The sequence below is a fragment of the Pezoporus flaviventris genome, unplaced genomic scaffold (genome assembly GCF_033815535.1).
Source record: "Pezoporus flaviventris isolate CSIRO_AGI_PZ_B2104156 unplaced genomic scaffold, CSIRO_AGI_Pfla_v1 ptg000047l, whole genome shotgun sequence".
Classification (NCBI taxonomy): domain Eukaryota; kingdom Metazoa; phylum Chordata; class Aves; order Psittaciformes; family Psittacidae; genus Pezoporus; species Pezoporus flaviventris.
Window position 1 is genome coordinate 14,839,728 of NW_026892595.1, and position 23,454 is coordinate 14,863,181.

A 23,454-nucleotide genomic window follows, 5' to 3' on the forward strand; every position below is an offset into this window, starting at 1 on the left:
GAATAGAAATTTTTAAAAAGTAACTGCTGAAGTAATTACTTCAGTTCATTGACCTCTGCATGTTTTATCTAGAGTAGCACCACAAATTGTGATATTCATCATTAGACTGAGTTAAAATCTGAAACAGAGAAACAAGAGACAAATGTGGGTATTATTAAAACTTGTAACTTCTCATAAACGCTCATTATTGTAAGTAGCCTCCTCTTTTATAGCATCTTAAGTAAAAATTGAAAGAAGTGCAAAAATGTTCTCTGGCAGTAACTGTAAAAGCAAAAATCTTGAGAACTCAAATTTTGTACATTCAAACTAATCTAAAATACTTGTTCCCATAAAATCTGCACTTTGTTGTAAATTCCAAGATATTAATACTATGCATGAAGTGAACCATACGTTTACTTGAAGATTTGTGAAAACGCAGCTCATTAGCAGAGCCAAGTTGGTAGCAGAGAAAATAGTAACACTATTTCTCCTTATGGCATAGTATAGTGTTGCAACATTATTTAGATTTAATGGTGCACACTTTGGTTTCTTTTAAAGTAACACTTATGTATCTGAGCTCTGGTTTTAGTTCATAATGCAGGTGGCTTATTCACAGTGACATAATGCTATACGAAGAATAGTAATGTACAAATTAATCATAAAATTTTTAATGCAGAAACTTGAATATGTATCGGAGTATTGTGTACCTTGAAATAGCAGCAGCCATTTCAAAAAATATATATTTATATATTTTATCACATTTCTGTTTCAATATATATAATGATATTACATATTAATTTTAAATATAATTAAACTGATACAATAATTGTGATATTGTATTTACTGTATTGTATTAATATCAGCATTAATGATATATATAGTGTCATCTGTCATGGCTTAAACCCAGTCAGGCAACTCATTCACCCACTTCCCCTCCTTCTTGCCCTCACCCTGCTCCCGGAGGGATGGAGAGGAGAATCGAAAAGAATGCAACTCCCACAGGTTGAGATAAGAACAGTTTAGTAACTAAGGTATAACACAAATCACTGCTGCTGCCACCAATAATAATAATAATGATAAAGGAAATAACAAGGGAAAAGAATACAACACCTCAGAACCAGCCAACTGATAACTCACCCCACCCCACCCCGACCAAGCACTGACCGATACCTCCTCCAACCCTGCAGTCTCCCAGCCCTTCCGGCTGACTCCCAGTTACATCCTGGGCATGACGTGCTGTGGTATGGAATACCTCTTTGGTCAGTTTGGGTCAGGTGTCCTGTCTCTGCTTCCTCCCGGCTTCCCCTCCTCCCTGGCAGAGCATGAGGCTCACAAAGTCCTTGGCCAAACCAAAACATCATTGTTATCAGCTCTGTTCCCGAGCCAAAAGTCAAAACACAGCACTGCACCAGCTACCAAGAAGGAGAAAAAATGACTGCTACTGCTGAACCCAGGACACCTTTTTATTATATTGTTGTACTAATGTTGTAATAGTATAATACTGTATGTAATGTGTATATTAGATGAAATTATAGTATAGTTTCATAGTTATACTACAATATGCTGGGGTTACTTTTTCACCTAGGTAAGGAGTATGAAGTTTTTGATTTTGTCATGTACATGGTTGTATTTTCCCTTTCCTCATTTCCTCCAGTGCCTTCTCATTTTTTTCCTCTATTTTCCAACCATCTTAATCTTCTTTGTCATATTTTTCCATGTTTTCTAGATTTCTTCCATCATTAAAATTATTGAAGATGTAGCCATGCATATCACTGGGCTAAGGCTAGAACACAAGGCACTATTTCTGTCACAACCCCAAACCTGCAGGCATGTCATCTCACTGCTTGCTTTCAGTTTTCCATAGTGCTGGAAGTATATAGCATTGTACTGAGCTCATCTGTCCACATAGCATTTCAAAAAGAGATGTGAATAAACACAATGCCATGTTCCCAACTTGATCAAAAAATTCACCTTGTGTAGGCAATACATGAAAAAGGAGACAACAACTTTGTGAGGAATTGCTTAGCTGTTTAACTTCAGGAAGGTGTCCAAATCCCTCAAGGAAGGATACATAAAACTCCAATTTTTTTTCTCTTGGTGTTTCCTAACAGTGTCTCATTCAATATGCTGGATTTATGCTGTGCTCATAATAGGCAGCTCTGACAACTAACTCAGCTCTGCAGGTTCCAGGATACAAAAAGGCACATACAAGTTTAGTGCTGCAAAGCTGAGTATGGTGAGACCAAAGTCTTAGCATTGAATTCAGTGCTCAATTCAGTCAGGCTTCAGAGTGATGTTTGAATATTAAATATAAGCCTATGCCACTGTATGATAGGTAGGATAGGAGATGAAGACAAAGATGACCATATAAATCACATAGACATAGTTGCTGCTTTTGCTTTTTTTTTTTTTTCCCCCCTCTGTAAAACCCATTCATTATTTCTGGCAAAACTTGTCACAGTTCTTCTACTAGAGCAGAACAAGTCATTTTGAATATACAAAAATATCTTGCACAAAATCATAACTGGAATTTACTATGTACAGGTCACTGAATATGGTTAAGTGTCCAGCATTTAAGATCTGTTCCTCTCAAATGGGAAAAAAGAAGATTTGCAGAGTAAGCAGAAACTGCCAATATGAAGTTTGACTCTCACCTGGTCACCCCTGTCATGACGCAAATGAAGGTCTGATTGTTGTTAAAACATAATAGACTTTCAGAATGGATTCATCATAATCTAATGAATCAAGTCAAAACGTCTGCTTTCGTAATTTCATATACTTGTATTAAAAAGGGAGGAGAAGGTTTCTAAACACAGGCAATGAGATCTGACAAAGATATTATTCTCTGAACATTTCTATGATGCACTTGTGTTGTTCCCCCATGTCTGGCGCATGGTTGTGAATACTTGCACTACTGAGAATGCACATCCTGTCAGATAGCTATTGATATTAGTGTCCCAGCTCAGAATAATCCAGCTTCACATTGACACATCAAATATTTTAAGGGCCAATTTTCTGTTAGGTTTTCCTGACAGTATATTGACAGTGTAACAGAAAGCTGCTCAGGGATGAAAGTTAAGTGCAGTAGACCAAGATCACTGGTGATGGAAATGTGATGGAGTAAGTTGCTTTAAACCAAAATGTAAGCAGTGAAGTGTCAATGGGATGTATACAAAAAAAATGAGGCTTAGAGACAGATGCAGTGGAAAATTTGTGCAGGAGAGTAATTAACAGAGGAACACTATATAAATAGCTCTGCTAAGCTTCTTAATATACTGGCCCCTCGGCCCTCTCATGCTGTAGCCATTCACTGAAGTCTCATGTACTAGAGGACTATGCTGCTGCTAGAATCATAGAATCATAGAATCATATAATATGTCAAGTTACAAGAGACCAATAAGGATCATCCAGTCCAACTCCCTGCTCCTTTCAGGGCTACCTAAAACTAAACCATATGACTAAAAGTGTCATCCAGATGAAAATTAATGTTTGTTTGCTTCTGCTTTCATATGCACACTTATATAATCAAATATTATTCTAGTGAAGCCAGCGGCAAGTCAGTGAAATTATAAGCAGGTTTTTTTGCAAGTTGTTTTTTATTAAAAAACAGGCCATTTACTACGTAGGTTTTAAATACTGTGAGGAAATGTCTCATCATTAATTCATTGAATTGTCTATTTTAATTAGATCAAGAGTTAGAGAGCTCACAAGGTTGTATTCGTATTCATTAAGTTACCTAATAAGATTGTGCACCATTTTATAACACAAGTGGTTGTGCTAGCAGGTTATCTAAAATCAAAGTTAAGAAGTTCTTCTGTTCACTTACTTAGCATTAAAACCATTAAACATTCAAAGAAGAATCACAGCTCAAAAAATAAAGAAGAATTCAGAGAGCCCATAATGGATAAAATTAAGTCAGATTTCAGCAGACTCACCCTTAAGAAACATGGCACAGTAAGGCGGGAGATTTAATGATGGTACTCTATGAGTTGAGAACTCCCCATTTGGTTTTATAAGAGGTGATGGTGAAGCCAGAAATATTCTTTCAACTTGAGAGATGCCAGCCTAGCTCATTTTCCTGAAATCAAGAACTTCTAATGTTGCCCTGTGTTCAGTAAATTCACAGGATTAATTGACACCCCAGGAGGCCTTGTGAAACAACATCAAGCTGTACTCCGCCACTTGAGCTGTTTTCTCAGGAAGCCTCAGGTCTCCACAGCAGCACTAGAAGTGCTCCTTACATCTGGGTAATGTGTTCACAACCAAGTACTTGTGACACAATTAGCTGTATGCTATACAGCTTATTCATTGGAGGGGACATGAGGATGGATCATCTCTTATTTGTTCCAAAAAATATCTATTTAAGATCTTTTGTGCTCCAGACACCGATGTATTTACTCTACATTACATGTTGTATTCTACAATGCTATTCATAATAACAACAAATTATTTGTGGTGAATTCAAGAGCACAATAGATTTTTGCTTCCACAGACTATATTAATCTGTTACTCAAAATACCACAGCAGAAAACAGTCTTCGATTATAAACAAGTATTCTTTTCCTTTTCCACCTCTTGTTTTGTTTTTTTTTTTTCAACCCTGCCTCTGCAACAATGTGCTCACCCTCCCTTTTAATAATTTTAATAATCTCAGGAAGTTCCCTGGATCTAAATTTTACCTTCTGTTTTGTTTTTCCCACTTATTATGCTTATTATTGCTACATCTTTTGCTCCCATTAGAATCAGTAGCAAAATTTCCACTGCGCCCAGCCGTGCTGGACTCTGCTAAACCCCGGGCTGGAGATGGAGATGGCTGCATCTCTGGTTTGTTTGCATAGAGTTTTTAGATTAGTCAACATTAATTCAATTTTACATCTGAAGGTGCTGGACAGAGACTGGAATTCTTCAGTCAATAACTGTTTTCTACAGTTATCAATCAAGTATTTATTTTAATTCTTTAGATATGTCAGTTACTACTGTCTTTTGATTCTGGACATATTCCTGACTTCCGTTTATCACAGAGAAGTAATTTTGGAGAGCAGTTGTTTCCCTTTGGGTACAGGGGTTACTACCAGGCAATTATTCATGCATAACTCTTGCACATGAGTTTTACTTTGGAAATTGCCATAATGGCGCTATTAATCTGCAAGTTGAGTGCCCAGTTGTATTTAGAAATTAAATTGCTTTTAATAGCCAGGTTTGCTGCAAGGTGGGTTTCAAGCCATAAGCATTTAGCTGAAGAAGAGCTAGAAAAAAGTATTCCTTCCTTCCACCCTTCAGACCTTCTATCCTTTCTCCCTTCCACCCTTCCTTTAACCCTCTCTCCTTTCCTATTGTCCTCCCTCTCTCTCTCCCGTGCTTTTTTTTTTTTCCCAATCAGAATGCAAATATTGTACTTTCATTTGGCAGATGAATTAAACAGATTTTTCTGGTTTAGTTCAAATCAGTGGACTTGCAACATGTATAAAACTGCAGAGTTAATAAAAAAGTGTATATAATGTTGCAACACACATGAATGCATTTGGGGAGGGACAGAGGAAGAGGAATATATATGTGTGTAAGTAACCTTCCTTTTTCTATTTGGACTTAAGAGAGCAAATTGGGATTCTTTCTTTTCATTTGGATAACCTCAAGTGCTAAGGAAGGCCAAAGCTTTCATAAATCAATGGTTTTGGCTTCTGGTGAAAAAAAAAAAGCAAAAAGATATGCACAAAAAACTAATGTGCAGAAATACCTTAGTTTCTGCTTAAAAACGTCATTAAATGCTGCACAATGCAATGATGAGGAAGTGTTTTATGGGGAATTTTTAAGAGAAGGTGGACAGTATAGATATAATTAAAATTTATGATTAATGCTTACCATGTAAGACATTTTTCTGAAATAGGTTGCAAATATATTTAAGATAAGAAAATAAACCCACCAGTCAGGATTTACTAAAAAGTTTGTTAATATTTTATCATAAAATTAACAGTTACTCTCTTTTTGCTATGAGCAATAGAAGCCCACCAATATTAGACATTATATTACATCATTTATGATATTGAATTAGTTTACATGAACTATCTTTAATATTATTAAACTTAATATTATTAGCTGGCTTTATTATTGGTTTATGCAAAGAAAGTCAAACAATATTAAAAGAGAAAGGATGTAAATGTTCAATGTTATTGGTATTCAAGACTATAAAAAGCTATATGATATGATTAGTCTGTATTTTATGAAAAAGGCACTTAATAAAAAAAGGTTCTAACAACCACAGATGAGTTGTTTGATAAATATTCCTGTGCTCATAACAAATGTTGTATTTTCCTACACAGTTGGTGCATGATCATTATTCTAAAGTGCTTTTAGCCAGCTGAGATAAGAAATACACTGAATTTAACTTAAATTATGTTGTGTTCTATAGGAGAAGGCTTTAGGTAAAAATGTACAAAGATCTTAAATTATGTCAAGTAGGTTTCAGCAGAAAAGAGGTCAGATGAAGAAATGCAACATCACACAGTCTATTAAATGCAGTGCTGGAATATGTATTGTTCTCCAAAAATTACAATTGTAAAAATGAAAATAGTGAGAGATTAATGGAGGACGAACTCTTCAGATTAATTGATAATAAATACCTTACTCATCAGAAAAGAGGTAAAAGATTACTTGAGAGGAGGAGAGAGAAAGTAGTATGAAATAGTGAACAAATTGAAGGAATTGATTTTAAACAGAAGGCAGACGATAATGTCACAATGAAATTCATTAAAGGACTCAGATTTGTGCAGGGAAGCAAGATTATAAGGAAAAAGTGAGCGATGTATTTTTTTTCTTATTCGGCATTTCAGGAACAGTTCTTCTGTCCCACTTAGAAAAAAAACATTTTTATTATATCTACATTTAAAGGTAATCGCATCAAAATACTGTTTCACTGAACCCTTAGTAGGGTATCTAGATTTACAGTAGTCACACCAGTCAATGTATCTGCAGAGTAGACAGAAACATTCTGAGACTCTCTAAAATTCCTTTCAAGTCTTACCCATGAGGCTCTTAGAATTTTATTTTAAATGCCTAGAATATAACCCTAACAGTATTAAGACTATGTTCATTTGCACTGTTCTACCAGAAATTGTTTCAACCTTTATAATTTTGTCACAACCTTGACAGTTCTGATGCCTTTTGTGTTCTTAGGTTGTCTTTGAGTCACATCCTCTCGTCTTTTGGGGACTGTTGCTCTAGTTACAGAATGACAACAATTTTCTTTTTTTGTTTTTAATAGCAGTGTTAGTATTTAGAAAATGTTATTTAATTACTTCATACCTAGGAAGTACTTTCAAAATAAGTAAAATGCTAATCATAACACTAATATAGAACAGAGATTAGTGATGAAGCTCAGAGATAAAAATCAGGCAGCATTACATATCATTAAGCAGATTTAGTATAACTGTAGATTTTCCTAAATCTTCAATTCAAGTTTAGTTTTCTATTACGATAGTCAACCAAACCACATCATACATTCCCCTTCCTAAATGTATCACGCTCAATCTTAAAATTACATCCCCTACTTCACTGTGAAGGCTCTTCATAAGTCTGTTCCACTGTTGATGAGAAACCTTCTAGATGCCAGCCTAAATACGATGGAAGTTTTATGCATCATTTAGTTTTAATGCTTGAGTGTATTTCCCCATCTCTTTAGGAAAATCTGCATTTGCTGTGTTCAAATGTTGTACATATATATACACTTTTTTTTACATATATATGCATCTCAGTAGTTGGTCAGTACATAGGAGCAGATTCTTCATCATCTTCTGTTTTAACCAATTGCCCTGACCCAGGTGCAGGACCTTTCACTATGCCTTGTTGAATCTAATGAGGTTCACATGGGCCCACTTCTTGAGCTTGTCCTATTCCTTCTGGATGGCATCCTGTCCCTCAGGTGTGCCAGCTGCACTGCTCAGCGCGGTGTTGTCTACAAGCTTGCTGACGGTGCAGTTGATCCCACTACATCATTGATGAAGACATTAAATAGTACAGGTCCAAATACAGATGCCTGAGATACACATCGCATCATCAGTCTCCACTCTATCCTTTCATTTTTCTGAAATTGCTGATTAGCTTTCTTCCCTATTTATGTTATTTCCATTCTAGTTCAAATATCCTCTATGAGCTGGTTATTTACCCTAGAAATCTTGGCGCTACACGTCATTAAAGGCAGGTATTTTTTCACTTAAAAAATTATATTTTGCTAATTACTTCCTTTAGACTTTTTAAATATATCCATTTGCAATGAAAAATTATCTAAACTCCCAAATTCACTTATTATATATTTCTTTTAAAATTAAACTGAACACATACAAGTTAGATACCTAGTTACTTTTGCAAGTCAACTCTTGATCACATTTTCAGAAAATCTAATAGATGCAGCTGGTTAAGTTCCACCAATTTTTGAAAATGATCAAAGATTTTTAGTGGTTACATGCTTCCCTTATAAAGTTGAAAAAGTGTTTAGAAAATCTCAAAGTACAAGCTCCTTTTAAAGTTACCAGAAGCAGCAAAGTGTCTTAGAATATAACAGATTTGCTGAATATCTGAATATACCAGCTAGTGCTTTTCTTTGAATTCATATGTTCTGTAAGGCTGATTCAAATCAGCACTGATGATTTTGATAGTAAATAAACTAGGAATAGGTTTATGACTCCGTAAAGTTGTAGCTCTCTACCTGTCCCATTAGTTCCAGGAGGGTTCTGTATTCTGAAAGGCATGTAGAACCTGCTAAAAGCATTGCAATTCTCAGGTCTCAGCATTCTAGTAGCAAATGGAAGTGCCCATAATTGAACATGCTGCAGTAATTGCCTAAGTGTGAAAAATAGGAAGATCTATTTATTTGCAGGATTTAAGAGCTGTCCTCTAGAGAATGACAGTATTTACTGCTTTTGAAGAAGAAAAAAAATCCTTTGCAATAGATAACTCTGTGATTCCTCACTGTAGATCCCATGCTGGCAGAAACTACCTAAAGTTTTCAAGGTGGAGAATGGCAGAAAAAGTGTGAGGTAACTGAAAACATTATATATTGCTTGCTATTGCAGCTGAATAAAATTACTTGTTCTTTATTCTATCTCCACAGCTAAATTCCATAAGATCACAAAATTTCCTAAGATCACAATGTCTTCTCCAGGATAAAAAAGGAGCACATTCAGGGAAAAGTTCATTAATTCAACCATCCCGATGTTCAGTAGCATATCCTAGTATCAGGACATTTGTGTGGTATTCAAGTTTCACGCTGCACACAAGTACTTTGATTATTTAGAATCATAGAATTATCTCGGTTGGAAAAAACCTTCAAGATCATCAAGTCCAACCACTACCCCAGGACTGTCAAGACCACTGCTAAACCATGTCACTTCCTTCATTCTGTCACCTGCCCACTGAGTTTTATAAATCTTTTGAAATCTTTCACTGTAGCTGCAGAAGATACAAGTGCATAAAAAATATGTGCAGTTAAGTCAAAAATTTGTGAGTGAGGAAAAGTAGTGAGGAAAAATGAGCACTCAAACCATCCATGGTGTCTCTATCCATCCATCCATGCGCAGGTTCTGACCACCCAGACATGTTCTATACCAGCCCAGTCAGTTCTGCAGATTTCCTTAAAAAAAAAAGTTATTTACAAGTGCTCATGTGAGTGATCCAAGGAAAACATGGATTACAGATTGAAATCTAGTTTGCCTAATTTACGCATATATCACACTTTTAAACCACTTAACCCTACTGCCCTGGTCAAGGTTCTCCCAAGTACGTCTATATCTTTCTCAAACAGTGGGAACCAAAACTGCCTCAAAAGCTACATGCACACTTTGATCTGCCCCAGCAAGCAGGCCTAGCCCCTCAGGCCCAGTGATGTAGAAAGACGTGTCAGCCATCCTTCATCACAGGGTACAGGTTATGTCCACACTGGGCTTAAGTCTCCTCAGATCTGCGTGGTACCCTTGGTTATAATTGTTATATTTGGTTTTCTTTCACTTTGTCTGAAAAAGTCTGAGTGCTGTGCTAAAGCACTGCATGGGTAGTTCTTTTGTGACATGGTGCTGCATATGTTTTTATGGCATGCAATTTTTGCTTGCCTTGGGTAAGGCTAGAAGATGGGGATGTCTGGGGGAGTGGTTTGGTGGTGGTTGGAATATTATCATCTTTGCTGCCTGTAGAGTATGGCCCCTGAATTGAATGTCATTCTAGAACTGCATGCATTTTTATCTCAAAGCGAACTGGCAAGTTTACTCTGAAATGAAAACCTGAGAATGAACTACATATAGTGGGGATGATGGAGAGTTGGGTTCCATGAGCCAAGTTATTTGCTGGTAGATGTACCCATAGTATTTTACAGATGACATTTCACCAATACTGAATCAACTGGAAACATTACCCTCAGTATCTTACATATAACACTACTATTAACATGTCAGAATGTGATTTGCCTCGACTTTCATTGTTGACTTTCATTTAATTTTTTTTCCACTCTAACCCTCTGGACCTTTTCCATTGCATTTGTGTTTACTCAGCTATTCACAAACTAGTACTGGTGAATACAATTTCCTCCTCCAAAGTGCAGCACTTGACACACATCTTAAGTTTTATCTGGCTGATTTCAGACCATATCTCAAGATTGTTAATGGTAATTTTGAATCTTGTTCCTGGTCCCTAAAACATTTGTATGCCCTATGCTGTTGATTAGTATCATTCATAGATTTCATACATAATCACAGTTCATTTTGTCATCTAAGTCACTAACGAAAATGTACTTCAAATTCTTAGAGGTAGAATATAATTCTGCAGCTTATTCATGTGCTTATATTTGTCTTTGTTCTCCTTTGACCTCTAGTTTGAGAATCCCGAAGAGGCACCACAGTAGTTGCATCAGTATTTAATACTTGCACTCAAATCTAATCTGGTTCACAGAATTATATTTAAGTTATCAAACTCTAACAACTCTGATTGCTTGTGTCCCCAAAGGGGCAGTAGTGTGTCACTTGGCATGCTGCATTAATGTGAGATAGTTGTTCTGTCTCTAATTTTGTATTCCAATTTAGAAATAGATGACCAAAAGTGGGTTAATGATGTTCTATTTTTCTTGTGTTTTATTTATAAGCATGATGCATTTACTCCACTATGTTTGTAGAAATCCATAGGTTTATAGAAAACTGCCTCTGAAAGTTTTACTGTACTAAGTGACCTACTTTTCACCTTAGTCCATTTGAACATAGCAGATATATTTGCCGTCAGTTACCGAGGCAGGCAATAAGGTATTGTTTTGTCTACATCAGCATACTTTAATGGCCATGCAGTCTATTTAATATCTCTTACAGACTCTGGATCTAATAAATGATTTCTAATTGACTAGGTGTCAGTGGCAACATTCTAGAAAACTCAGTTACACAGGATGTTTCATTGATTTTCCCTATATTAGAAAATTAAATGTCAGATACCATTAATTGCATTCTCACAATAAGAAGCATACTGCAAAAGTAGCTGCTAAGTGAAAGTACTTTCAGCCTTACATGCAACAGAAGTATTCTTTTTAAATTAATCCAATATATGAACAATTATTACAGTTATGTGCCTTTGTGGGTCAAAGTGATGTAAATTTAATTACAATCCATAATACGGAACCATTTTGCAGGCTTATACAGTCAGCATCCAGCAACATAGAGGGTGGTTAACCCATGATTTCTAGGAGTTCTTACCTATGATGACTGCATCATCCCTGACATCAGCTTGCACTTACTCTTGTCCTTGGCTCAAATACAGAACTGCTAATTTATGCTGTCTTACAAATATAAACGTTTACTCAGGCTATATGTCATTAGTAAGTAGTGTATGATCCAGAATAAAGTTTATGAGACTGTGATACACATATTCATTACCATTGGTGGTCCCCAGGTCAAAATACATTGGTGCATCTTTCCTGTTTTCATTTGTTTGCACTGGCATAGTCAGATGTTCACAATCACATATGTTTTCTACAGATGTAATTCTACAGGTTTTGTTTCATGTGATCACATTTATTATACCAGAATTGACCACCAGTCCCTATAGTCCTAGAGAAAGTATATTAGCAGTCTGGATGTGAAAATTAATTTAACTATGCACAATTTACTGTACTGGTAGTACTTATGCCTTTGAAGGGAAAGAAAAATCCATGACCTCTCCAAAGTATGTGAGGTAGCATTCAATTTCCCTGCATCTGATCGATAAGCAAGCAGGAAATTATATCTTTTGCCATGGTAGACAAGCATAATTAAGCAATAAGGGAATGGAGGTAGTTGTGATTATCTTAGGATGCACCTGGGAGCTGCCTTGTTGCTATTTAAAACATCTTTATGCTAAGAGAACTGTATTAATTTCTGCTGAGAAAGATAAAGTTGGCAGTTTAGAATGCTCACGAGAAGCAGTTTCAGTTGTGCTTCACAAGAGTAATATGGTGTCTTCACCCCAAACAATTAGGCTTCTCCTTCAGTGTAAGCAAAGACAGAGCAGGCTGTAAACATTTAATGGACAGTTCAGACCTGGGGAGAAAAAAAAATAAGGCATAACCAAAAAAAAAACCAATTATGCTTGGGCAGGTTTATAGAAAAGTGCAAAACTTATATTTTTACCAGTTTAGAAATAAAATACGTTGTCCCCCAACGCTTGACTTCCAGGGAAGACATCTCTGCATAATTAATACTATTGCGTTCACATTCTAATTTATGCATTTTAATTATACCAAAGGCCTGCTGAATAATTAATGCTAACAAAACAATGGGTCTGAAACATAAGATGAAAGGTATCACTTTTTAATAGGCTTTTTAGATTTAAATAACTAATGAAAGCTATTTAACTATTTGATTGCAAGAACATTTCCCCCAGTCAAGTACTAACAACCATTATTGAGCAGCTTCTCAAGTGGAGAAATGCCAGCTCAGGCCACCTGTTTTCACAATTGGCTAATCTGAGTACACCACAGTATGCTAACCTACTGAGCAGTGTGCATGCAGGAAAGAGATTTATTTGGATGTTTGCCCTGCCCTGTGGGAGGGACTGACATGTCATTGGCATCATCTGTAAGATGTAAAATCAAAATTCCAGGCAGAAAATTCCTCTTTGACCTCCTGTCTTCAAGCAGGTCAGTTCATGCAAGTTTCATGGGGAGATTTAGAATTGAATATAAAGAAATACATTATAGAATTTATTATCTCTGTGTTCAGCAATCTAAGAATTAAAGATGTAGGCCATGTTAGTAATTTAGAGCCTTGCAGTGGTTGATGGAGAGAGCACTTCTGGAGAGTTTCATCTCATACTAAAATAGGTTTTTGAAATAGATGGGATTAATAACCATTTGGCACTGGCTATCACTTTTCTATTTTTCACAGAGGAAGCTTAGGATACTGTCCTAGACTATATACCTAACTTCTAGACAGTCTAGTATAGGTGAAGTTAATCTCACTAGCAATGGCAGCCTCTAAACTACTGTGTGAGAAAAACCTCACACTGACCTGAGGGCATAAAGTCCAAGCCAGAGCAGAAAGACTGGCAACATATGGCTCTCCAAAGCAATTGTGTCACACTGGCAACCAGCACCTCTGCTGCTTGGTCAAGTCTCAGGCTTGAAACATGTGACACTCATTAAGAAAGTCCTTTCATCCCTGAGAGGCTCAAAATGTCCGTTCATGTTGATCTGCTGTGCCCAAGGCTTGCCTTGACCCTGGAGTGTTTCCTGAAGCAATGCTACACAGCATGATGTGCTAAGAGCATTGTCTCGTGGATGTTCAGTATGTTTTGGGTTTGGTGTACTCTGAGTGTACTTTTTGTCACGCAAAGGGTGCTGAAAGTGTGTAGACAGCGGACAACACTGACTACATAGCATGGAAAGTTTGGTAGCTTAAAGTACCCATTTCTTCAGGTGAATAAAATGGTACAACAAATGATGAATTACTCCAATTCCTGCCAATATATTACATAAACTCAAGTAATATCAACTTGTCAATATGAATATAAATGGGGGACACCTCACACTAAACAATATCACCCAAGGCTCTGTCCAACCTGGTCTTGAACACTGCCAGGGATAGAGCATTCACAACCTCCCTGGGCAACCTATTCCAGTGCCTCACAGGAAAGAATTTACTCCTTATATCCAATCTAAACTTCCCCTGTTTAAGTTTGAACCCATTACCCTTTGTTCTGTCACTACAGTCCCTGATGAAGAGTCCATCCCCAGCATCCCCATAGGCCCCCTTCAGATACTGGAAGGCTGCTATGAGGTCTCCATGCAGCCTTCTCTTCTCCAGGTTGAACAGCCCCAGCTTTCTCAGCCTATCTACACACGGGAGGTGCTCCAGTCCCCTGATCATCCCTGTGGCCCTTCTCTGGACTTGTTCCAACAGCTCCATGTCCTTTTTATGTTGAGGACACCAGAAGTGCACACAATACTCCAAGTGAGGTCTCACAAGAGCACAGGAGAGGGGCAGGATCACCTCCTTCGAACTGCTGGTCACGCTCCTTTTGATGCAGCTCAGGATATGGTTTGTCTCTGGGCTGTGAGCGCACACTGAAGCCGGCTCATGTTAAGTTTCTCATTGACCAACACCCCCAAGTCCTTCTCTGCAGGGCTGCTCTGAATCTCTTCTCTGCCCAACCTGTAGCTGTGCCTGGGATTGTTCCAACCCAGATATAGGACCTTGCACTTGGCATGGTTAAACTTCATCAGGTTGGCATCAGCCCACCTCACAAGCGTGTTGAGATCCCTCTGGATGGCATTCCTTCCCTCCAGCATATCAACCAAACCACACAGCTTGGTGTCATCGGCAAACTTGCTGAGGGCGCACTCAATCCCACTGTCCATGTCACCAACAAAGATGTTGAACAAGACCGGTCCCAACACTGATCCCTGAGGGACACCACTCGTTACTGGTCTCCAGCCAGACATTGAGCCATCGACCACAACTCTTTGTGTGCGGCCATCCAGCCAGTTCTTTATCCACCGAGTGGTCCATCCATCAAATTGATGTCTCTCCAATTTAGAGACAAGGATGTCATGTGGGACAGTGTTGAACGCTTTACACAAGTCCAGGTAGATGACATCAGCTGCTCTACCCCTGTCCATCATTTCTGTAGCCCCATCATAGAAGGCCACCAAATTGGTCAGGCAGGATTTCCCCTTAGTGAAGCCATGCTGGCTGTCACCAAGCACCTTGTTGATTTTCATGTGCCTTAGCATGCCTTCCAGGAGAATCTGCTCCAAGATTTTGCCAGGCACAGAGGTGAGACTGACTGGTCTACAATTCCCTGGGTCATCCATTTTCTTTCTTGAAAATGGGGGTTATATTTCCCTTTTTCCAGTCATCAGGAATTTCACCTGACTACCACGATTTCCCAGATATGACGGCCAGTGGCTTAGCAACTTCATTTCCCAGCTCCTTCACGAGCTGCGGATGGATCTCATCAGGTCCCATGGACTTGTGCACGCTCAGGTTCTTAAGATGGTCTCGAACCAGATCCTCTCCTACAGTGGGCCCAAGGTCTTCATTCTCACAGTCCCTGCATCTGCCTTCCAAGACTTGGGAGGTGTGCTCAGAGCCTTTGCCAGTGAAGACCGAGGCAAAGAAGTCATTCAGAACTTCAGCCTTCTCCAAATCCTGCGTAGCCAGTTCTCCTGAGAGCTTCCTGAGGGGGCCTACATTCTCCCTAATGTGTTTTTTATTTGCTATGTACCTGTAGAATCACTTCCTGTTATCCTTAATATCCCTAGCCAAGTTTAATTCTAACTGGGCCTTAGCTTTCCTAACGTGGTCCCTAGCTTCCCAGACAACATCCCTGTACTCTTCCCATGCTGCCTGTCCTCGCTTCCACCTTTTATAAGCCTCTTTTTTTCATTTGAATTTTCCTCAGCAGCTCCTTATCCATCCAAGGAGGTCTCCTGGGCCTCCTGCTGCACTTCCTTCTAGTTGGGATGCAACACTCCTGAGCTTGTAGCAGGTGATCCTTGAATATCAACCAAGAGTCTTGGGCCCCCCTGCCCTCTAGGGCTATATCCCGTGGAACCTTACTAAGCAGGTTCCTGAAGAGGCCAAAGTCTGCTCTCTTGAAGTCCAGGGCAGTGAGCTTGCTGCACGCTCTTCTCACTGTCCTGAGGATCTCAAATTCGACCATTTTGTGATTGTTGCATCCAAGGCTGCCCTGGAGCATCACATTTCCAATGAGCCCTTCCCTGTTGGTGAGCACGAGGTCAAGCATGGCACCTCTCTTTGTCAGCTCCTCTATTACTTGCAGAAGGAAGTTGTCTTCCACACAATCGAGGAACCTCCTGGATTGCTTGTGCCAGGCCATACCGTCGTTCCAACAGATGTCAGGGTGGTTGAAGTCACCCATGAGAACAAGGGCCTGTGAGTGTGAGGCTTTTCCTATCTGTCTATAGAGCGCTTCATCCGCAGGTTCTCCTTGATCAGGCGGTCTGTAACAGACCCCCACAGTAATGTCTCCCATAGCTTTATTCCCTTTAACCCTGACCCACAAACTCTCTGTTAACTGCTCACCTGTCCCCAGACAGAGTTCCATACTCTCCAACCGATCCCTAACATAAAGGGCAACTCCCCCTCCCCGCCTGCCAGGCCTGTCTTTTCTAAAGAGCCTGTAACCTTCCATTCCAACACTCCAGCCATGGGAGCCATCCCACCATGTTCCTGTGATGCCTATTATATCAAACCCCCGTAGATGTGCACACAACTCTAATTCCTCTTGTTTGTTCCCCATGGTACGGGCGTTTGTATAGAAGCATCTGAGCCCAGCTCCAACTGAAGCTGGCTCATTGGCTGGAGTGGCTGGAATATCTCTACATTGCTCCGAGCATTTATTATAGGTGCTAGCAACTGACTGGGTGTGTTGGGATGGAATGATGCCCCCCTCCCCCAACACATCTAGTTTAAAGCCTCCTTGACCAGTCTGGCAAGCCTCCTACCAAAACTGCTCTTTCCCTTCTTTACCAGACCAGCTCCACCAGCCCCCAGTAGACCTGGCCTACAAACTTGGGTCCCGTGTTCAAGACACCCAAACCCCCAACTATGGCAGCACCCTTTTAACCAGTTATTAACCTGGCTAATCCTCCTAGCTTTTTTTAGGTCCTCCCCTGCATCCTGGAGAATTAACGAAAAGACAGTCTGAGCTCCAGAGCCCCTAACCACCTCCCCCAGGGCTCTGTAGTCCTTATGTTCCCCAGGCTACTACTATCTATGTCCCTAGCACCCACATGTATCACCAGGAGTGGGTCTTAGAGCAGGCAGCCTCTCTGCCACATCCCTGATCCGTGCCCCCGGTAGGCAACACAGCTCCCTTGATACAGTGTCTGAACGGCAGACAAGTGCTTCTGTCCCTTTCAGTGTAGAGTCCCCTACTACTACGACCCGCCGCTTTTTCCTGGCAGCACCAGTAGAGATCTTCTTTAGCAGTGCATCAGCCGGATCTTTCTGGCACGAGTGCGTTTACTCATTAGCCCCCTGCCAGACAGCAAAGTGGTTCTGGGTGGAGACAACAGATTTAGGGGGAAGTCCCTTGCTTTTGATTGTCCTTTTCCTCCTTTTTTTGTTGTTTTTGGGGGTTTGTTTGTTTTTTTTTTTGTTTGTTTTCTTTTTGTCATTAATTCCCAGCTTCCCAGGTTAACGGCCTCCTTATTTCCTTCATCAGCTAGAGGGGAAGCTTGAGGCCCCTGCACAGTTTGGGCCGGGAGCAAGCATTCTGCTTACTCTCAGCTTCTCTGCCATCTCGCAGCCTATTAACAGCATCCCGCAGCTCAGCCCCTGCTGCAGGAGCACCTCCACCAGGGAGCACGGAGTGCAGCCCTGCCCATTGTGCACCCTCCCCTCACCAGACCAGTGCAGGCACTCTCTGCACCCCGAGCTCTGCACTGCAGCCTCCCCTCTCACCGGCTCTGTCTTGGTGCCTGTGCTGGCCACCGCCGGGGCAGCCAGAGCAGAGCTCCCAGACCAGGCCCTGATCATACGACGCATGCTCACCATCCCGCTCGCCTGCCCGCGCAAACTGCCTCGCCGCGCTCCCTGGGGCAGGTTTTTACCCACTCAGGGCTGGTGCCGCTGCTCCTGGCTCCGCCCCCTGTGAGTCAGCTGCTCGCTCTCGTCAGCTGAGCTGCCGGCTCCTGGGCAGGTCCTGTCGAGGACTTGAGGTTCCCTCGGTGGCTCTTGTCGCTCTGAGTTGAGGCTCCTGGACGCTGATCTCCCCCCGCTCCGGTGTTCAAGGCGTCCTCTCTCGAGCTACTCGCCTCAGCAATTGACCGCAGTTTAAGACCAAAATCTCTTTAGCATGGACAGGATGATCTAGCAACCCTAGTCAGTCTAGTAGTTTTAATGTGGATGACAAAGTAGCTGCTGAAGCACAAGCTCGCCATCTCCAGCAAAATGTCTCCCTCTCCTTCTGCCTTTTCAGGACTATGCTGAGAAGGAGAAGGCTGCAGCCAAGGCTCTGGAGGATGTGAAGGCTAACTTCTACTGTGAACTATGTGACAAGCAGTACCACAAACACCAGGAATTTGACAACCACATCAATTCTTACGACCACGCTCACAAGCAGGTAAACCTAACAAATGTCCATGCATGTTCAGCAGTCCACCTTCCTTTCTTATTGATTGTGGGAGGTTTCTAAATTCACTCAAGGAGAAGACAATTCATCTTTTGATGTTTTCAACTTTAACATGCTATTTTTCATTAAACTAAAATTTAAAATACTCATTGTTTTAATCTTCACAATTTCTGACTGAAAGATCTCCATCTGTATTTTTAGACAGGTGTTCGATACCAATATTCACACTGAATTTGATATCTTTAAATGTGGAATTAGTGGTAAGCTAAAGGGAAGGGGAAGGCTCACTTCCTCAAAATCCAGGTCCCTCTTGGATGCTGAGGGCATGTGACCATGCTGTTTCAAGCAGTTTGTGCTGTTTCAAGGACAGAAGAACAGTTTATTTTTTTAAAAAAAGCATATGTTTCTGAAGTTGAAATCTATTTCTCATCATGTTTCTCGGGGTGGAATAAGTTTTTCCTTGCATGCAGAAAGCAACATAAAATAATAGCTGCTATTGAACAACAAAGTATTGGATTCCTGAGAAAAGATAGTACATGCTAATTACCTTTGGTTTTTTTATGAATTTCATCAGGTCTGTATGCGGTAGGTATATTCTACCCATATATGCCTATTAGCTGTCCTGCATCCTAGTTTTACTCTAGCAAAGAAAACCATATTTCAGTTGTCATTCTAGACAGAAATGTAATTAATTCACATAAACAATTCAGAATTCAAAGATATTGGTTTGCAAAGTTCAGGAATGAACATTTCTGAACCTCTGATGTGACAGGCCATATATGATAAGCTAACATGTAGGAAGTTAGAACATGTAACTAGATTCCATAGATGTGTTCTTCTGTGTCTCTGGTAGTGCTTACATTGCACAGCTCAAGTTCCCACATATTGTGTGCATTCCAGTTACGAGAGTATTAGTGTCTTCTGGATGATCACACTTCTGGGTGCACAGGGGTCAGGAGCTACCTTACAAATATGTGAATCACCTAGAAGTTGCAAGTATTTCTGAAAGAGGATTAAACATAATAAATATTAAGTAAAACCAACAGTGAGAAAGGTAAAAGTCCTTACTCTCTCACTGCAAGCAGTTTTGTTGTCTTTTGCAGTACTACAGAGGATGTAAATCAGCCTGGAATTCTCTGCACGCATCCATCACAGCACTGCATTAACAAACTGCTGAGCACATGCTCACCCAACATGCTAAACCATCTTGCTGAACTCAAGCATCCCAGATTCAGCTATTTTAATGTGTATTAAGGAGACTCTTTTGGCCCATCACTCCCAAACCACAGCTAGATTCGTCTAATGTATTTATGTATTAAATCAAAAGCAATTATTCACATCACCATTTCATTAACTAATCCATAAAAATGGATATAATAATGCAAGACAAATGCTTTTCCCGATCCTAAACATGTGACTCTAATCCCTATAAATCCTCATTTGCTGCACAATGAATTTTTTTCACCCTTCAGCTGTTTTTTTAACTCGTCAGAAATGCATCTGAACTCAAATGGATCTGTTTGTGCCCTTCCCTCTTCACACAGTTCCACTGCAAGTGCAGTTTGTGCAAAATAAAACAGCCTGCTTGATACACCTTCTATGACTGAATTGTTGGGCGGGGAAGGTTTTTTCAGCTTTATGTCTTAAAAGGGAGTGTTTAAGCAATAAAATTCTTTTTAATTTTTTAGGTAAATTTAGTGCTTTAAAAGCTGCCAGGCATAGTACTGCGAACTAAAATTCTACATGGAAATGCACGATGCACATAGAATATCAATTGGCAGTACAAGCTCACCCCATCCTGCCCTTTCAGATGTAGTTCAGAAGCTCAGTTAGCACAGGATTAGATAGCTACCCTCCTGATGTGATGTGGCAATTCAGTCTTTTCTCACTTCTCACTTCCTGACACCTCAGCCAAGTCTGGAATCAGTGGTAGTTTGCCTCCAGGAATAATGTGGATGTGCCCTTTTCTCTGACTTTTATAGTCAGAAGAGTCTTTATTCTTCTTACTTTTATCAGAGTAATCTTCAAAATAAAACAGTTAATTTATGGTTTCCTGTGAGTTTAGTTAGCTTAGTTTAAAATGTTTGTTCTGGGAGGGATAGTAGCCACCAGAAAAGCTTTTTTCCTCTCTTTCTTCTAAGGTACATTTTCTGTTTCCCAGCAGAAATTTGAGGGTACCTTTAGTTTATGCACGGAATGTTCTAAATATCATTCTTGTAATGGGGAGTAAATTAAAATGAGAGACTCTATATTTCAGTAACAATACAGTGTAGTCCTCCCATGTGTATTCCTATTTAGATGCTACTGCTTTAGAATTTGTACTAAAGTGGCAATGCAGTTTAGAGAAGATACAAAGGCAGAAAAAAGGATATTGTATGGAGTACTTTGTTGTAAGTCTTTTGTTTCTTTTTCAGAGGAAACAGATTTTATTCAAAGAATTTTGACTCTAATCTCACAATATTATGGTTTTATAAAATTATTTTTGTGATCCATTTTCTTATCTATGATTTCAACCCATTGTTGAAGCAGATAGTAGTCTTGGACCTAGCAGTTGGCACACCAGCCATTGCCTTCCCCGGCCTCAGAAGACTGCAAAATGTTATGGTGACAATCTGTCCATGTTTTCATAAATGGCCTTTCTGCTGTGTTAGAAATATGCAGAGAGACTTTCTCTCTCTGGCTGCTACATAAATTAGTACTTATATCTATGAAAATATTATGTAGGTATGTTACATATATACCCATATATACATCCAGAGAAAACAGTGACAGAACACCAGAGATCTCCCCTGCCTGTGTCTTTGTAATCTTCTAACACTGTAATGATTCTGGAGGTGTCTAATATTATTTACATTTTTTTTTAGTAATATTGTCTGAGTATCAAGCAGCTTTTATTTCTTTGGTTGTCTTGACACCAATAGTCTTAATTAATGTTGCCAACATCTTTCCTGACACACTACTCTCTATATAGTTTTCCACTAATATTACATATTATTGGAAACTAATTTTTTTTCAGTGCAAGGCTGGATAAAGTGAACTCAGAAAATCTGGTGAGTGGAAGGCTGCACTCCCACCCTGCTGTACCTGAGTTCTCTCTTGTTAATCCTGATACTTGACAAGGCTGGGGCACCAATGTGGGTGGCTTTCCTGGGACTTAAATTTTCATCACTGTAACGCCCTGTGTGTAAATGTCTCATTGGCCCAGCACATACCAGCTAACCCACTTGAAATCAACAGCTTTTTTGCCTTATGTTTTTTCTTTCCTGTGGGATCTGTGATTTTATAAAGTCCTGGACAGCAGTTCACAGGCAGTAGCAGATTTGATAAGTCTGCAGTATGTCGCATCAAGCATCAAGGTGAACAATGCTTACTATCGCTTGCTCGCCATGTTCTCTGCAATAGAAATTAACTGCATCACAACTGATTATGTTGGCTCTGTCAAAACTGTCTGAACACTGAAAATGACAAAGGTCCTTGTGTGAATCTGTTAAAAAGTAATTAGTATATAGGTAATATGGTGACTGCCTGAAAATTCAGTATTTGTGGACGTATGTTACATGCTAAGCTGAAAATAAAACGGAAATATAGATTCTTTTAATGCGGTTATTAAGTTACATTCATCTATAAAAGGAAACCAAACTTGAGCAGAGATGTTTATTTGGTTAATGTTATTAAATTGAATCTTTAAATACCTCCAGGTCATGCATAGCATTCATCTATTCAGTTAATGTCAAAGTAGTTGGAGCTCAATTTTTGTATAAATAATCCTTAGCAATCAGCAAGGCTTTTAGATGTTAGCAAAGGAGAAAATCACAAATCTGTTCCATGTACTGCAATATAATAAATGTGATGATAATAATAGTAATAATAGAAATGAGCAGTGAAGAAAAACAAGACTGTATTGCCATCTTGGGGTTTCTGATGACAAAACAGGTCTTTTAGTTTTGTTGTCAAAATTTAGTTGTACAGTTAAATATATCACATTCTCTCCTATGAAAAAAAAATCTGAATTTTAGTAGGTGAACAGAAGTTTCAGTCAACACTAGTTCACATGCATGTACTAAGGATATATACTTATATCTTGGTATTAAAATCCATGCATACTAGTACTTGGTTGTTTTTTTTTTCATGAAAGTCTGATTTAGTGTGTACAGCTATGGGCACTTTCCATTAAGCCTTTATGGTACTTGTGGATTTAAAGTCTAATTCAGGCAGAGATTTACCTCCTGTTAAACATCAAATCTAGCAAATGTGCTTACATTTTAGCTAGTGTTGCCTCTGCCACCTAGAAAATGCATAGATAAGTGAACGCAGAGAAAGCTCCAGGAATGAGCATGATGCTGAGATCTTGTTTGTTCATATTTGGAGTGGTTTTTACAGCAGCTGCATGTTTATTGGAGGAAAAGTAAGTCCCATTTTTTTGCTCTAAGGTGTACCTCTCCTATTACCCAAACAATTTTCATTTGGAAGAAAGGAAACTGGACTGGTAATATCTGAGAAATTTCGCCTTGGGATCTGGGCAAACAGCAACACCAAGAAACCTTCTGCACAAAGTATTATATATTTAGGTGTAAGAGCAGTAATCAAACTCCTCAAACAGAAAGGGCTACCCCAGCATGAATGTCCCCTACTATGAGTGCATGTATAGTCCCTGCTTTTTTCCCTTGATATATAGATGGAATCAGTGTACTGCTTATACTCCCACATCGACAAGGCTAACATCCTTCCCTGCAGCCCCTGCTTTTGTTTTAATGCCTCAGGACGCTGCCTGGTTAGGAAAGGCCTGCTTTTTTAGGGCCAGGTTTTGCACATGAGGTTCGTACTCCCTGTGGCCTCCTCAGAAAATAACCTGAATGGCAGAAGACCTCAGCATTTCTTG

General features: G+C 39.5%; 1 protein-coding gene across 1 annotated transcript in view; it reads left to right on the top strand.

Moving 5' to 3' along the window:
- Positions 1 to 23,454, top strand: part of ZNF804B (zinc finger protein 804B) — a 234,877-nt gene that overhangs the window by 185,016 nt on the left and 26,407 nt on the right. Inside the window, exon 2 of the mRNA XM_061468419.1 lies at positions 18,423 to 18,566. Coding sequence (XP_061324403.1) covers positions 18,423 to 18,566 — 144 coding nt within the window. The remainder of the gene's footprint in view (positions 1 to 18,422; positions 18,567 to 23,454) is intronic.